At 58.1% G+C, this 14,733-nt stretch overlaps 5 protein-coding genes across 5 annotated transcripts; 3 read left to right on the top strand and 2 right to left on the bottom strand.

The window, feature by feature from the left end:
• Positions 1 to 334: 334 nt before the first annotated feature.
• Positions 335 to 2,617, top strand: CHGG_10497 (uncharacterized protein; the record flags this gene model as incomplete). Its single annotated transcript, XM_001228423.1, has 4 exons — positions 335 to 817; positions 1,255 to 1,373; positions 1,515 to 1,847; positions 1,999 to 2,617. 4 exons carry the CDS (start codon positions 335 to 337, stop codon positions 2,615 to 2,617), a joined length of 1,554 nt encoding a protein of 517 aa, XP_001228424.1.
• Positions 2,618 to 3,229: 612 nt separating this feature from the next.
• On the bottom strand, positions 3,230 to 3,696 carry CHGG_10496 (uncharacterized protein; the record flags this gene model as incomplete). Its single annotated transcript, XM_001228422.1, has 2 exons — positions 3,230 to 3,289; positions 3,469 to 3,696. The coding sequence occupies 2 exons, from the start codon at positions 3,694 to 3,696 to the stop codon at positions 3,230 to 3,232; spliced, it is 288 nt and encodes a 95-aa protein (XP_001228423.1).
• A 1,071-nt stretch (positions 3,697 to 4,767) lies between these two features.
• Positions 4,768 to 5,142, top strand: CHGG_10495 (uncharacterized protein; the record flags this gene model as incomplete). Its single annotated transcript, XM_001228421.1, has 1 exon — positions 4,768 to 5,142. One exon carries the CDS (start codon positions 4,768 to 4,770, stop codon positions 5,140 to 5,142), a length of 375 nt encoding a protein of 124 aa, XP_001228422.1.
• Positions 5,143 to 8,291: 3,149 nt separating this feature from the next.
• Positions 8,292 to 12,164, bottom strand: CHGG_10494 (uncharacterized protein; the record flags this gene model as incomplete). Its single annotated transcript, XM_001228420.1, has 1 exon — positions 8,292 to 12,164. The coding sequence occupies one exon, from the start codon at positions 12,162 to 12,164 to the stop codon at positions 8,292 to 8,294; it is 3,873 nt and encodes a 1,290-aa protein (XP_001228421.1).
• An 844-nt stretch (positions 12,165 to 13,008) lies between these two features.
• Positions 13,009 to 14,483, top strand: CHGG_10493 (uncharacterized protein; the record flags this gene model as incomplete). Its single annotated transcript, XM_001228419.1, has 4 exons — positions 13,009 to 13,648; positions 13,735 to 13,811; positions 13,869 to 14,090; positions 14,151 to 14,483. The coding sequence occupies 4 exons, from the start codon at positions 13,009 to 13,011 to the stop codon at positions 14,481 to 14,483; spliced, it is 1,272 nt and encodes a 423-aa protein (XP_001228420.1).
• Between the last annotated feature and the right edge of the window lie 250 nt (positions 14,484 to 14,733).

Below are 14,733 nucleotides of genomic sequence, written 5' to 3'. Positions count from 1 at the left end.
CTGTGTGGCTCAACTGCAGCAAACCCTGAGGGCTTCAATTGGTGGGCGTCCGTGCGACACTCGGCCCTAATCCTGTCCGGAGGACAATATTACGGTCAAACTTTTGGAAATTCCTAACTATCATTAACGTAGTAAGTTGGCTTGGTCATTCTCCAACAGGGTTCTGCATCTATCCACTTCTACCCACGGCGACCCCAAAGTAGATAGAATAGATACATTAGTCAGCCGACCCGAGGTAGAGTTGATAGAATAGGAAGCTATTCTATCAATGTAGATACTATTTAGGTAGATTGCCAAGGCTTGGGCGGGTAAGGATGTTCCAATAACAGGACCCATGACTTCTAACATACTTCTACCTAGCCACGAGTCGGCCACCTCATGCTATTTCACCTTCAGTTTGCCAGGATATTCCATCCTCAAGCGCCTCAATGCCTACATCTCGGAGGGCGATTCAATGGGATCGGAGAGCAGCGACTCGGAGAGGCTGGATGACCGCAGGCTGTCCTGGGACATGTCGCTCATGTTCGGTGGAGTGGGCTCAAGTGAGGCGAGAAAGAACTGGATGCGATCTCGCTTGTCTGCTGAGAGGAGGAAGAAGGAAGATGACATATTGATGGGGGCAAAGGAAATTGTATATTGTAGATTTTGGCTGACGCTCACAGGCTTGCAAGAACGCGGTCAAACGCGTCTTCACGAAGCCCTGTCAATGTCCATGAGCGGTAGGATTCTTGGGAGATTGCTGTTACTGGAGACCGCGGTAGTACAAGTTGAAACCCACAATGAGCAGCTCGAAAACCTGCAGGAGGCGTACCATCAAGTCTCATCATATCAGGACTGCGATTCAGTAGCTACTATCATGGAAGATTATTATTATTCATACTCCGCTATGCCCTAGGGCGTGCCGGACCCTCAGCTATTTAGTGTACAGGAAAACCGTGCCCTCCCGGGCCGGGTGAAAAACCCATACCAACAATCAAGGAGCGATGCGTTTGAGTGAGCCTACATATACAAAGAGAGGAGGCCTCCTGGCCTCCGAACGGGGGCGCTTCAGGCCGCCGCTTCCAGCTCGAGCCTCCTGGCTAAGTTGTACATCGGCAGCTTCCCCGAGTCCATCAGCCAGTCGAGAACTCTCCTCGCGAGCCGTGCAGTCGTGGGATTGATGCCGTGTAGAACAGAGTAAAAGTCCCGTCGTGTCCGAATTCCAGTTCTCTCCCATCTTCTAGTTAACGGTGGGGCCAAACACCACACTACCAGGTGTTCGGCAGTCTCTCGTCCCTTGCCACACTCGCAGGCAGGAGTCAGAACCTCCGGGACTCCCCGTGTAAACAAGAAGTCCCGGAAGCCTATTGCTCCCGTCCGGATTTGAATCAGCAGTGAGCTCTTCGCCTTGCTGAGACCGTCGTGCCTCCTTAGGGTTTCGTTCCGGAATAGCGTCTTCTGCTGATGGTCAAAGTCGTCCGCCGGCCTGGTGATTGCCCTGCCGTCCCGTTCCTTTAACCACCTCGCTCTCCAAGCCTCTTCTACTACCCGGACGCAGCAAAGTACCTCCAAGGCGTCATCACCGCCAACCTCTTCCCGGGCTACGCCGGCCCCATCCCCACGAGCGAGCACCTGCGGTCCGACGCCGGTTTCTACGCCGCCTTCCTAACTGCCCAAGGCCGCACCCTGCACGACGTCTTTATCTACCGCGACGCGCGTGACACGGCCCACCCGCCGGGCCACAGCTGGCTCGTCGAGGTCGACGCCGCCGAGGCCGACCGCCTGCAGAAGCACATCTGCCGGCACAAGCTCCGCGCCAAGTTCGACGTGCGCCTGCTGGACGAAGGGGAAGGGACAGTCTGGCAGGCGTGGGACGACAATGCCTCACCTTCTCTGCCCCCTCCTACCCCCTCCCCCTCGCCCTCAGTAATAACCACCCCCGACACGCGCGCGCCCCAAACCTAGGCCACCGCCTCCTCACCTTCTTCCCCACCACCACCACCACCACCACCACCCCAGTGTCATCTGGGGACCTCCCCATAGTCCCGGAATCAAGCTACCACCTCCGCCGCTACACGCACGGCATCCCCGAGGCCAATCGGAGCTCCTCTTCAACCAGGCCCTCCCGCACGAGAGCAACACCGACGCCATGCACGCCATCGACTTCCGCAAGGGCTGCTATGTGGGGCAGGAGCTGACCATCCGCACCGAGCACCGCGGGGTGGTGCGCAAGCGCATCTTGCCGTGTGTGCTCTACCCAGACAACGGCCAACAACCCCCGCCGGGGAACTTGGATTTGGTTGCGGGGTATCGGCCCGAGATTGAGGATGGTGTGACGGCCGAGCAGATCCCGCGCGAGGCGAGCATCGGGCGGGCGCCGGGGGGCAAGAAGGGGCGGAGTGCGGGCAAGTGGTTGAGCGGGGTGGGGAATGTCGGGCTGGCGCTGTGCCGGCTGGAGATCATGACTGATGTGGTGCTGCCGGGGGAGGCGAGTTCGGGCGCGGGCGGGTTTGGGGACGGGGATGAGTTTGTTGTGGGGGTTGGGGCGGGTGAAGGGGAGGAGGGGAGGAAGGCTAGGATCAAGGCTTTTGTGCCCGAGTGGTTGAGGAGGGGGTTGGTTCGTGGGGAGGGGCATTAAAGGGGTGGGGTTGAAGGGCCGTGGTGTATACTTAGTGAGTGTTTGGAAAGTGTATGAATGTTATATCGAGATGATTCGGCGGAGGAAACACTGTCGTATTATTACTTCACTGTCTCAACGCCCTGGCGTCTAGGGGTTTTCCGTGCTCTTGCGGCTGCCTCCTCTCTTCTCCGCCTTATCTTAGCAAAAATCTCACCCCAGTCCGGATACCTGAACTCCAGCTTCGCACCCGTCTTCCTGTGTATCCGATTCGCCATAACCGCCGCAATCGCCCCTGGGTTACACGTAGTACTCACTTGCTCCCAATACTCAAGTTCCGGATCCCAATCCTCGTCCTCGTGCCACCCCGACTTGTACCATTCGCTCACCATCTCGTCCCGAAACATGCACTGTGCCAGATCGACGATACGCGGTGTCTGCGACTTCCCGTCTACGACCACGTTGCGCGGCGCACAGTCTTCCATGATGATGCCGTGCTTGTTGATCTCATACGCTGCATCGGCGGCCAACTGGATGATGTGCTGCCATGTCCTTAGGTTTTTTGGTAAGGGACCGAGCGTTAGGTTGTCTAGACAATATCCGTCGATCCGTTCTAGAAGGATACCTCTCACTTCAAAGTAGGGCGCTGCTTCCGGTGGCATGATGGTCGCGGGCTTGGTGGCCGACAGAAGACTTACATGGGCATAGAGGCGCGGGACCACCGTGCCCTGGAGCTTGGCGAGTCGGTGATAGGCCTTGGTCTCGCATTCAAAGTGCTCGCTACAGTCTTGCCAGAGCGCGGCCTCGTACTTGGCAAGACCTTCGGTGCGATTGGGCTCGTCGAGGAACTCCCGAGCCCCGACGGGGAGAACGCTCTCCTCGGGGTCGTTTCTTTCATGTCGATGGCGGAGGAACCCGGGCATCATGCCCCGCCTGACAAAGGCCTCGAACGCTGCTTCGTTTTCCTGTGTGTGCGGCGCGACCCTGTCCCCGTCAACTTCTCGCAGGCATGAGCCAAATCGACGGTCGTAGAGCTTGAGCACATGGTGGATAGGCGGGCCGTGATGGGTCTGGAAGGTGACATCCAGCACAACGGACATGGTCATGGAGAGCACTTTGCTGATGGTGGCGGTAACGCGGGACGGCAGGTCGGGGGAGTAGCTTTTGCGCACTTGGAGCTCCAGTGGCCTCCCTGCTTGGTAAAGCGTCAGGATTGAACGTGGCGGCCCTGAAGTGGGAGAATATCCCGGCCAGGTTAGCGAGAAGGGTTAGCGCCGAGGGGAACCACTTGGCGTTTGCTCACATTGTGATTTTGGTCTGCGCTGCCGGATAGTGAAGGGCCGCAAGAGGGGGTGACAGAATCACAGGAGGAGGAAAGTGATGCTTTTTTGCGAGGGATAACCCGTGATGAGACGGTGGTGAGACGCAATCGGCTTGGAGGACCGGAAGTTGCCGAGGGGAAACTGAAACGTTGAAAATGCCAGCTGTAAGCTACATGAATGAAAAGAGGAAGGACGGGCGAAGTTGTCATGTCAAGGCGCTGAAGACGGGAGGTGACTTGGCCCCGCCCCACATGGCCTACTGCTGCGGCCTTCAAGTGGCTCGTGGACTAAAACGACAACGTCGCGGACCACCCACCTACCTGGTACCAGGCCCGCGTATAGGTGCATCATGGTCGTGTCATGTGCAGAGCCGGGCCGTTTGAAGTTTCCCCCTTTGCATGTCTCGGGCGCTTGGTTGCGGCCAACGACCGGACGGCCAACGCGTATGTACATGTACCTTGGGTACCGTATGCATTCTATTTCTAGCAGTCCTATGCGCCGACTGTGTATTTATCAACAGCCAGGGGGCGCGGAAGCACCCTGGGCTTGTTTAGTTGGACGAGTCACGAAGCCGATCACATCATTCCACTTCAAGGGTGATGCTAATCTCATATTTCAAGTCGAGGCGGAAAGGCTTGATGTGGAAGACGAGGAGAGTCGGCGGAATAGGTTTCACGTACATGTGGGAACGTGGCACAACAGTCAGATGCTCAGAGCGAGCGCCTCTTGGCTGACCTAAGCCGGCTCGGCAGCATCCCCGTGGCCGTAAGGATGTCTTGGGCTTCGCGCAGGACGACAACCCGCCCGGAGGACATGGCCTACTGTCTTATGGGCATCTTCGGCGTCAACATGGCCTTGATATACGGCGAGGGCGCCAACGCTTTCATACGCCTACAAGAAGAGATCATCAAGCGCACCAACGACCTGAGCATTCTGGCCTGGGACTCCAGAGAAAGATGCCGCATCGGGCCGTACTGCGGCATATTGGCCGCGTCGCCTGCCGACTTTATTCATGCTTCTCGCAACTTCTCTACCACCTCCTGGTCATTCATGACCGAGTTTACCATTACAAACAGCGGCCTGCGCATCACCACCAAGCTCTGGGTGCCCTGGGTGCCCCCGAGCCCCACAAGCTTTGCCCCCGACCACACTGGGTACCTTCTCTGCCTGTCCGACAGCCGCAGATTCCCGCTCGTCGGAATACATCTCAAAATGGTTGGGTGAAATCAATTCGTCCGCATCTCCGACAAATCCGTAATAGTGGATTACCTGAGCCCCCAAAAGGTCGATTTGAGTGACTGGACGAGGCTCCAGACTATATACGTTGCCGCCACTCTGGATTCTGTCGAGACGGCCACCAAGGGCATCACACAATACCCCCCCTTTCACTTTCCCGCCCATTCTACGTTCGCCATCAGCAGCGTTGCCCCTCAAGCCAGCTGGGATGTCTTTGACCGCATCTTTTACATGGGCATGCCCGGGTTTTCCGGTTTCATTGGAATCGCCTGTTTCGACGCGGTCTCGGGCATTGGCAGACTCGCAGAACCAGTCAAGCTTGGCATCGTCGTTCATGACGTGGGTCCGGAGTGCCTCATTTTCAAGTAAGAGGGCCTGGTTCAGCAGCAGATGGCCCTTGTTTTTGAGACAGCTTCGGAAGTCGCGTTGCCACAGGTTCTCTCCCAGGCACTTTCTGCCGGCTCACGAGACTACGTAGAATACCGCTTCGGGTCGGACCGCTTCCGGGTTTCAGCTTCGATCCGGAAGGAGGTCGTTGAGGAGATATCCGCTCACCCTCTCCATTCCGTCTATATTCAGGTATTCAGAAGAAGTGCCAAGGGAAAGAATTGGGTATTGCTAGGATGAGTCAACAGCTCGTTCCGCTTTATGTATTTCCTTACTCGATGAGAAACCCCCCGCTCTTCTTTTCCATTCGCTAAGATATCCATATCCTGTGATTGAGTGCAACGCTACATGGGTTGCACCGCAACTACATCTCAGTTAAGAGTGCTCCCTCACTTCGCCTTGAAAATCTAGCCAAGTATAGGACCGTGTTGTTGGCGTTCTGGGGACATTCAAGTCGGCCGGAGTGACGTCTTTTATGGTGACTTTTCACCAGCGCCTCACACAAAAGAGGAAGTCTCTTGTTGCCATTTGTCCAATAGCGTTGGCTGCATGGGTTTGTCGTCTTAGTGGTTGGCAGGGGAAAGGACACAAGAAACTGGTGTCGGAACATCTACGCCAGAGTTACGTCCTCGCAGGGGGACGTGACGGAGGGCAGGGGGGGGTCCACCACTGGGGCAGTCGTCACGTGGTCCTGGACCTCGGGGACGACAACCCCGGCTGCAAAATCTGAGCCCCCCTCATTTCTAGATAGAAGAACATGATCCAATTGAACCACGAATGTAGCACGTCCCTCCAGAGAGAAGGGATTTGCCCTGTGCTTCTAACGCTATCGCGATACCTGGTATTCCCTACAACTGGGGATTCAGCCGATTGGCTGCGCGTCATGATCAAAACATTCCGCGCAGGACGGGATTCAACCGATTGCCACTCCATCGCTACTCGCCTTGCCACGTCCGCTCTACCCTGCGTTCTTCTGGCCAGCCCTCGGCTTCGACAAGTGACGGAATATCCATCTTCCAGGTATAACGCAGTTGTAGCAACACAAGATATATCTAGCTAGGAGACAAATGTGCAGATTTGGTAAGGGGCACGACGAAGCGGATTAACGCAAGACATAAGCCTGAGATAATCGAGTACAAAGGTTCACGCCTCATCAAAGGAGCAAATGCCGGGCTAGCACAGGAAGAAACTATTAAGTAGCCGAGGTAAAGTCTCAGACAGTATCTACAGTAACCCGCCCATGAAGACGCTCATACTTGTCAAGCGCCTGTACTTCCGCCACGTTCTCGTAAGGCTGCCACGTCTCCTCTCCACCTTCCCACTTCACTAGTAGTTCTAGACCGCCATCATCCCGCCTTCTGTGACCGCAAATCTCCTCCACCCCCCACTCCTCCTCCCCGCTGTCGTCGCCAACCACTGGGGAGAGTGCCCGAGAGTCACCACACAATGGCCGAGACTCGTTTCGAGAAGGGTCGGTGGTTTTGAGCTTAGTGTGATACCTCATCTGAATAGCCCCGGCACTACGCCCCAGAAACTGCTCGGCGATCTCGACCCAAGACAAGCCCCCGCTCCTTCAGCCGAAGGATCTTTGCGTCGTCCGCTGGCGTGTATCTCGCCCTCCTTGAAGTCGAAGTTGGTTTGCCCTTGTGCTTCGTAATCTTGTTGCTCTTCTGTCTCGCTGGATGGTGCCTCTTCGCGGTGGTGCCCCGATTCTCCGTTCTACAGTACTCCGCTCCGTGCTCCGCGCACTGATCCCAGGTGAACTGCACCATGAAGGTGGGTGGCGAACCGTCCATTGTAACACGCTTGAGGACTGTATCTCCAAGGGGCCATTCCTCAAACGTTGCGGCGGGGGCTCTGTCCGTCTCGGTATCCCTTTCTAAACTAGGCTCTCGTGATGATGATAGATTGGTAGCGCTGTGCTGGCGCCTCGGACGCTGGGATGGTCTCCAAGCTTCTCTCAAAGAGTCGCCACAGTCCGGACGTGTCTGCTGCTGAGGGGCTGTCCCTCCGGCTGTATGTGTTGCAGCGCTCGCCCTACAGCGCTTGCGTCGCGGTGGCCGGACAGCCTCATCCTCGCTGTGTTCGGTGTCGCTGTACACACCAGGACAGCAGTTCTCCCCATCATTGGTACTGCTGAGCGGGTGTTAGGTTGCTCCAGAGGGGGAGGAAGCTCGAGGCCGAGACCAAAATCGAGCCAAAAGTTGCAATAGACGAAAGGCTGAGAATGTCTCGATTGGCGACGCGACGGCGGGCGGCTAGGGGACGCCAAAGAGGGCAGGGACGAGGCATCCGGCCTGGCGAAATGGGGATCGGAGCGCGAGCGACATTAGGCTAGCGAGCTGGAGACGAGGGAGGCAGGGGAACAGCGAAGCAGAGGAGGAGCGGGGGGGGCCGAGCGAAGGGGATGAGAGAGGGAGGAAGTCGAGAGTACAAGAAAGGGATGTCGAAGAGGAAGGCTCTATTTATGCGGCGGGGGCGGCGGGACCGTGCGAGGACGCGAGTCTGACGGAGCGCTATATCCGGTTAGGAACGCCGCCGTTTCCGGATGCAGCGACAGCATGTTGAACATTACAAAAGAAAATCCCATCCTCACATACACACATCACGCCATAGACAACAAAACCATCAAATCATATCCAGTGACCCCCCCTATCCAATCCCATCATAGACTCAAATCATCCATCCCCAACCATACAATCATATCATCGCATATCTCAATCCACAAACGGACAACCTTGGGGCTCCCTTTAAAACCAACCACCACCCTTCTCCTGACACCCCTTAGCCGGCTTCGCCTTGACCTTCTTCTGCTGCTGCTGTTGTTGCTGTTGCTCATCGACCGGCACCGAGACCGTGATGCGGACGGTCTCGGTCTCGTAGACGGTCTCCTCGACCGTCTGCGGGACGGCGGTGACGACGGTGGAGACGGTCTCGGTTTGCGTGACGACGCTGACGCGCACCGTCTGCGTCACCGTCTCGAACACGCGCACCGTCGTGCGCTCCGTCACCAGCGGCCCGGGTAGGAACGTCGACGTCGGCGCTGCCGCTGCAACGGACTCCTCCTCTTCCTCGGTGTCCGAGTCGGAGCTGTTGGGACCGCACGCGCCCGCGGGCTGTTCTTGCTCGGTTGCGGCCGCGTCGGTGGCGGCTTCCGGAATGATCTGTTCCTCCGCCGGGGTCTCGTCCGCCATGGTGATAGGGTACTCTGGTCCGCGTGGCGGGCACATATCGGCCGGGAGCTCGAAGCGAGGAATGTGCTGGACCTCGTGTTCCGCGACCTTCTGGGCATCCGCTTCCGAACTCTTCAGCACCACCTGCTCCTTAACCTCCTCTTCCACCACAACCGGAACCTCCTCCACAACAGCCGGCTGCTGCTGCTGGACCTCCTCCACGGTCTCCACAACATCCTTCTCCGGCTCAGCCGCAGCCCCAGCCGCTGCAACCCCCTCCAACCCCGCAACCTCCGGCATCCGCGAGCTGGCCAACCCCGCCTCCACCTCCCTCTCCCTCTCCCCAGCGCCACCACCACCAATAGCCTCAACCGCCGCAACTACCTCAACCGCCTCCCCCTTCCCCCCCTCAAACCTCCCATACCCCTCCCCCATCCCAGCCCCAGCCACAGGCACCTGCACCTGCACCACCTGCGGCGGAACAACCTGCACCTCCCCCACCCCCTCCCCAACACCAGGCCGCTTAACCACCACCGCCAAAAACACACACAGCAGGATAATGGCCACATTCTTCGGATCCCGCAGCAGGACCTTGAAGGCCTGGGTCAGCAGGTCGACAAAGCCGGCGTTCTCGTCGAGGACGACGGGGGGGCGGCGGTAGGGGTCTTGGTGGTGCTGGTGGTGGTGAGAGGAGGAGGAGGAGCCGTCGGTGAGGAGGGGGAGGGGAGGGGGGAAGGCATGTTGTTGTTGTTGTTGTTGGGGTTGTTGTTGTTGGGGTTGTTGTTGTGGAGGGGGTGGGTAATGATGTTGTTGTGGTTGTTGTTGTTGATGCTGGTGTTTTTGTTGGTCGGCTGGTTGTTGTGGCGGGGGGGGCGGTGTGTCGCCGTAGATCTCGCGCATGCGTTCCTCGTCACGGAGACGGCGCTCCTCGGAGGCGTCGACGCCGTAGGTGCTTGGGGTGGCGGCGCGGACGAGTGTGTTGGAGGCCGAGGGCTGGGGGGTGGCGGCGCGCATGGCGAGCTGCAGGGCCGAGGGCGCCGGGGAGGACATCATGCTCCGCTGGGCGTCCATGTCCGTCTCGCCCGCGAGGTCACCCTGCTGCCGGCTGGCTCCGCGCGCGTCTGGGTCTGACTTGCGCTCGGGCTCCGGCTCGGGCATCCGCTCCAGATCCAGCTCCCGGCGCCGCTGCTCGTCCAGCTCCATCTGCAGCACAGCCAGCTTCTCCAGCTCGCTCTGCACGGCCAGGTCCACAATCGGCTCGACCTCGACATCCACGCGCTCCATCTCCTTCCAGCAGGCTTCCCACGCACCGGCCCTCATCAGCCCGTTACTCGCGTACACCTTGATGCGGAACACCCTCCCCACGCCAAGGTCCTCACACCTAATCTCCCCACAGCACGTACCACACCAGTGCGTCTTCCCCTCCGCCCCGTCCGCCCCCTCGTCATCACTGTCCCCATCCTCAGGCACGTTCGCCGGGCCCACATAATGGCCACACTCGAGAATCCGCGCGCGGCGCCTCAGTGGCAGCTCCAAGGCCTCAAGCAAGCGCTCCTCAAGCACCTCATAATCGTTCTGCGGGTGCGGCAGCAGGATACCCCTCTCGAGGACAGTATCACCAACACGATCCTGCAGCTCGCGCCAGGCGTCGCGCAGCGTCTTGAGCGGGTCGCTCGGCTCGAACAAGGGCGAGGATGCGGCGGCGGCCATGGCGGGGCCGTCCTTGGCGGCGGCCGGCTGCAGGACCGAGTCGAGCGTGTTGAGCACGTCGCCCCAGACCCAGCGCAGGGGCAGCAGGGTGACGTGCAGCAGGACGAGGGGCGCCTCCTTGCGCGCGGACTTGAAGCGCGGCGGGGTGGAGCGGCCCTTGGGGGAGTACTGGGCGGACACGGTGGGGCTGCCGAGGCGGGAGATGGAGGAGGGAGGGCCGCCGCTGTTGCGAGGGCTTTGGTGGTGGTGATGGTGCTTGTGTGCTGATGACCGCGACGGCGAGCTGCCGTTGAAGACGGATGGTGTGGGGGACGTCATGTGCATGGCGCGGATCTCGGATGGGGTGCGGAATGGCATGCGTGTCTCGCGGTGGGTGGGAACGAAGGTGAGTTTGGGGTCGTCGTACTGGGAGAGACCGGAGATGGCGGAGAAGTTGGATGCGGTGCGCGCGGAGGAGTGTTCGTGCAACTGGCTGGATGCGTAGGAATCGCGCCGTGAAACACTTTCTTTGGCTTGCGGGGTCTTTATGCTCGGGATATCCGTGCTGTCGTGCTGATCAAGCGAATAAAGGGAGCTCCGCGCGCTGCGGTCGCTAAAGACGTCATCGTCACGCTCGTTATGCGAGCTGCTGTCGCCGGCGTCATCGCTCGAGATGGAGCGGGACGCCATGTGGCGGGCATGAGACTCGGAGGATTGCCGCCGGCTGGGTGAGTCGGCGTTTGTCGTGCTCCGTGCATCGTCTCCTAACACGTAGGTGTCGCGTGAGTCGGTGCTGACGAGTGAGTTGTCGACTTCATCTTCCTCCTGCGGTATGTCGCCGCTCTTGCGCTTCTCGATTTTGGCGACCACGGCGCGGGCGGCGGCCTGGATGAGGGCTTCGGTGCGGAGTGAAGTTTTCCTGTCGCCGAGGTCTGACTGGCGACCGCGTTCCTCTTCGTCCATGTCCGATTCTATGATGGAGGTGTCGACATCCTCAACGGGGAGGTTTTGGTCGTTCTCCTGCGGAATCTCCGAAGGAGCCTCGATATCATAAGCCGAAGTGTCGTTGGTTTCTTCTAATTCGTCGGTTGCCTCGGCCGAAGCGGCGGTCTCGTCTTCGTCTCGCGGTTCTGGTACCTCCTCTTGTGGCGGCGCCTGCTCCACTTGGTGTTCTGTTTCCTCCTCCTCTACTGGCTCGGGGATAAACTCGCCGGCCACAGTTTCTTCTGCCGGCTCTGTGTCCATAACCTGTGTTTCCGGTTCTGGGACAGACTCTTCTGAGACCGGTTCCTCGACTGGTTCGGTCTCGAATGTCGCTGTCTCGGGCTCGTCGAATTGCTCCGGCTCGGGTGCGGGCTCGTCTGTCTCGGTCTCGGCGGTCGCTGAGGATTCCTCCGTGGCTGTCGCCCGTTCTGTCTCCTCATCCTCGGGGGCTGATGGCTCGTCGACAGGCGGCTCAGCTGTCTGCACGTCTTCTTGCTCTGTAATCTCGGGCTCCGGCTGTTCTTCGGTTGATGCTTCGTCGTGAGGTGTGACTTCTCCCTCTGATTCCGGCCCCTGTTCGGCTGTCTGCTCCGCATCCTCTCCCATAGCTGCGGCACCCAATTCGTCTGGAGTGTCAGGAACGACGGCCGAGGCCTGCACCTCCTCGGGCGAGGGCGGCATGGTGGCGAAGGTTTCGTCGTCCATTGGTGCGCTCAGACAAGAAGGGTCGACAAAAATGTTGAAGTCCAGATCCAACTCTGGTGTCTTCCGTGGCATCGCGGAAACAAAAAGACAAGACAGCTGCGAGTGGGACAATGCAATTAAAGGAATTTAATAATTTCTACACGCTGCATGCGCGTCCCTTGATATCTCGGGGCAACGGCGGCAACCAGTGCAAAAGCCAATGCGATTGCCAATGGGAACTTGGAATGCCCTGGACCGGTGGAGAGGCTAAAGCAGTGATGCGCTGGCAACTGTCCGAAACGGTGATGCGAGGCGGCTTGTTTGGACGGGAGGGACACCCGACTGGCCTGGGGGCGGTGACAGGGCTTCCGGACAGGCGGTGACGGGCGCATGATGGGCTGTGACGGTGCCTAAGCCGCCGTTGGCCAATTGTTGGTCGAGTAAACAAACCGTTGCCGGGGGGATTGACCCCTCTGATTGTCTTGGCGGTCCAGGGGGTGGCCGTTGTGGACAGGGACGGGAGGGCAACCGCGACCCGCCGCAATGCAACCTCCCAGCGCCTTCCCGCAACATGTTCCAATTGCATTTTGGTCCCAAGTCGTCGAACCTCAATTGTAAATCTCAGCCCGGGCTTCTTCCAACGTCGCTGACCTCATTCTGGTTTCTCTCTTGCCCGCAGAGCCGAGGTAAGAAAGCGTTGACACCTCCTTGGCGTGGTCAAAGGAACAGCAGGCCAGCGACTGGGAGTGAGCCAGCGAGCCTCAGAGAAGGGACACGTCAACAAGCTGAGAAAGGCCACTTGGCTCGACACCTGCCGGGATTAGATTTGCCTCATCATATCCTCGCGGATCCGGGTAATCGAAAGTTGGGTGGTGAGAGCGAAAGCAATAGCCGGGCAATTAGTTTGGAAACATTTTACAGTGACCTTGGCGACAATATGGGCAACGGCAATCTCGGCGTTTCTGGCGAGCAGCCAGACAACCAAAGCGGTGATCGAGAGGCGAGTGACAGCCCTAGCGGCGCCCGACTCGGCCCTCGTCATGTATACTCCCTAGACGTTCAACGTGTGGCCAAACTCGAGCTCGAGAACTCCAGCCTGCTGCTCAAGACATTTCCGGGAGCCAACTGGGCATCCTTAATTGAAGCTGCCCCAGCTATTGTCCGCATCATGGGAGTCTTACTCAAGATATCCCGGGATGAGGCGGCAGCTGGACTCAAGATTGCCTCGCCCGGTATTAGGGGAGAGGATGGAGAGGTCATCGGGAAGCTGCCGCACAACTCCTTTCACACGGAGCTTGAGTCCTCCATCCACTCGGGCCGTTCTGTTTTGAAGGAATTTCAAGGTACCACGACCTGGGTCTTCAAAGCTGCTGACAGATGTCTCGTGCATGGCGGCAATATAAGCATCGAAATGCTCCAAGACGATCATGACGTCGTGGCCAATCTCGTCCCCGAGATCGATGAAGTCTGGGAGTTTGCCGAGGATTGTCTTAAGAGAATCAGAAGATTGAGTCAGCACTTGGAGTCCTGGTGCGAGAAAAATAGCTTTTTGAAGGATATGGCCAGGGAAGCCATAGGTAGGTATGAGTCTCGCGTCCCGGTTGCTGCGGATTGCTTGGGACTAATGGCGCATGGGAAAACCAAGCCGATGCTACCAAAACAGAACATGCTCAAGAACTGGCCATGAGTGATGTTGAGTCTCTATGTGATCAAAAGGTCATTGCCCCACAAGCGGAGCTGGTAAGACCTCGAGCCACCTCGTCAAGGATGTGTTAGCAATTGTCTAACATGTGCCAGCACCAGAAACCCATCGGCGATACCCTCTACAACTTTCAGAAACCCCTCGTCGACCTTAACGCCCGCGCCAGTCAGCTGGCTCAAAGCTTCAGCGTTCTTGTCGAGCTGTTCACTAGGGTCGAGGAGGATGCCAAGGATGTCCAGCAAACAGTCAAGCAGGGAGCAAAGCTCAAGAATAATGATGAGCTGGAGCTGATGGCCATGAGTCAAGCGGCCAAGAAGGTTCGTTGACGCCGGGGGTTACGGGATGCGAAGGATACGAGCTGACCAACGTTATGCCAGAGAGTCATTACCAAGGCATTTCACCTCCAAAGTCACGCCTCTGCGATTCGAGACATAACCGCAACCTTCGTCGAGGTGTCTAATAAATACATCAAACCTGCTTTGTCTAAGCTGGAGACTTTCTCATTCGGTACAGGCGTGGAGTGCAAGGTCGAGAATGAGGAGTTCATGACCTGGTGTGACAACGCAACGGCCGAAATCCGGGCTCTGGCCGCCGAGACCGATGCAAACCTGCGTCCCAATATCCAAGACCGAATCCTATCCCTGCAGGAATACGCCATTGATGTAGCGTTTCCTCGGTCAGAGGGAGAAGGAGATAGGAAAGGAGTGTGAAAACAGAGGGAGACAGGGAGTTCCCTCTAAGGCCCAGGGTAAGGGAGCTAATGTATGAAGCCAACAACGGCTGGTTGGTTGCCTAATGATAGACTATTAACAGGCCAAGTAAGGGGTTGCCGACGAAAGACACCGGGCCAGGATACAGCGCGATCACGAATGACGATACTTGAAACGGCAATCCAGGATTATTTGATGACACTCTACGGTATAGCTGATCTGATTTCTTGTTTTACCATGTTTTTTATCA

This window comes from Chaetomium globosum, genomic scaffold (assembly GCF_000143365.1).
Source record: "Chaetomium globosum CBS 148.51 scaffold_7 genomic scaffold, whole genome shotgun sequence".
In the NCBI taxonomy this organism is placed as follows: Eukaryota; Fungi; Ascomycota; class Sordariomycetes; order Sordariales; family Chaetomiaceae; genus Chaetomium; species Chaetomium globosum.
The sequence above is the reverse complement of the archived record's forward strand: the minus strand, read 5'-3'. Positions and strand labels throughout refer to the sequence as shown.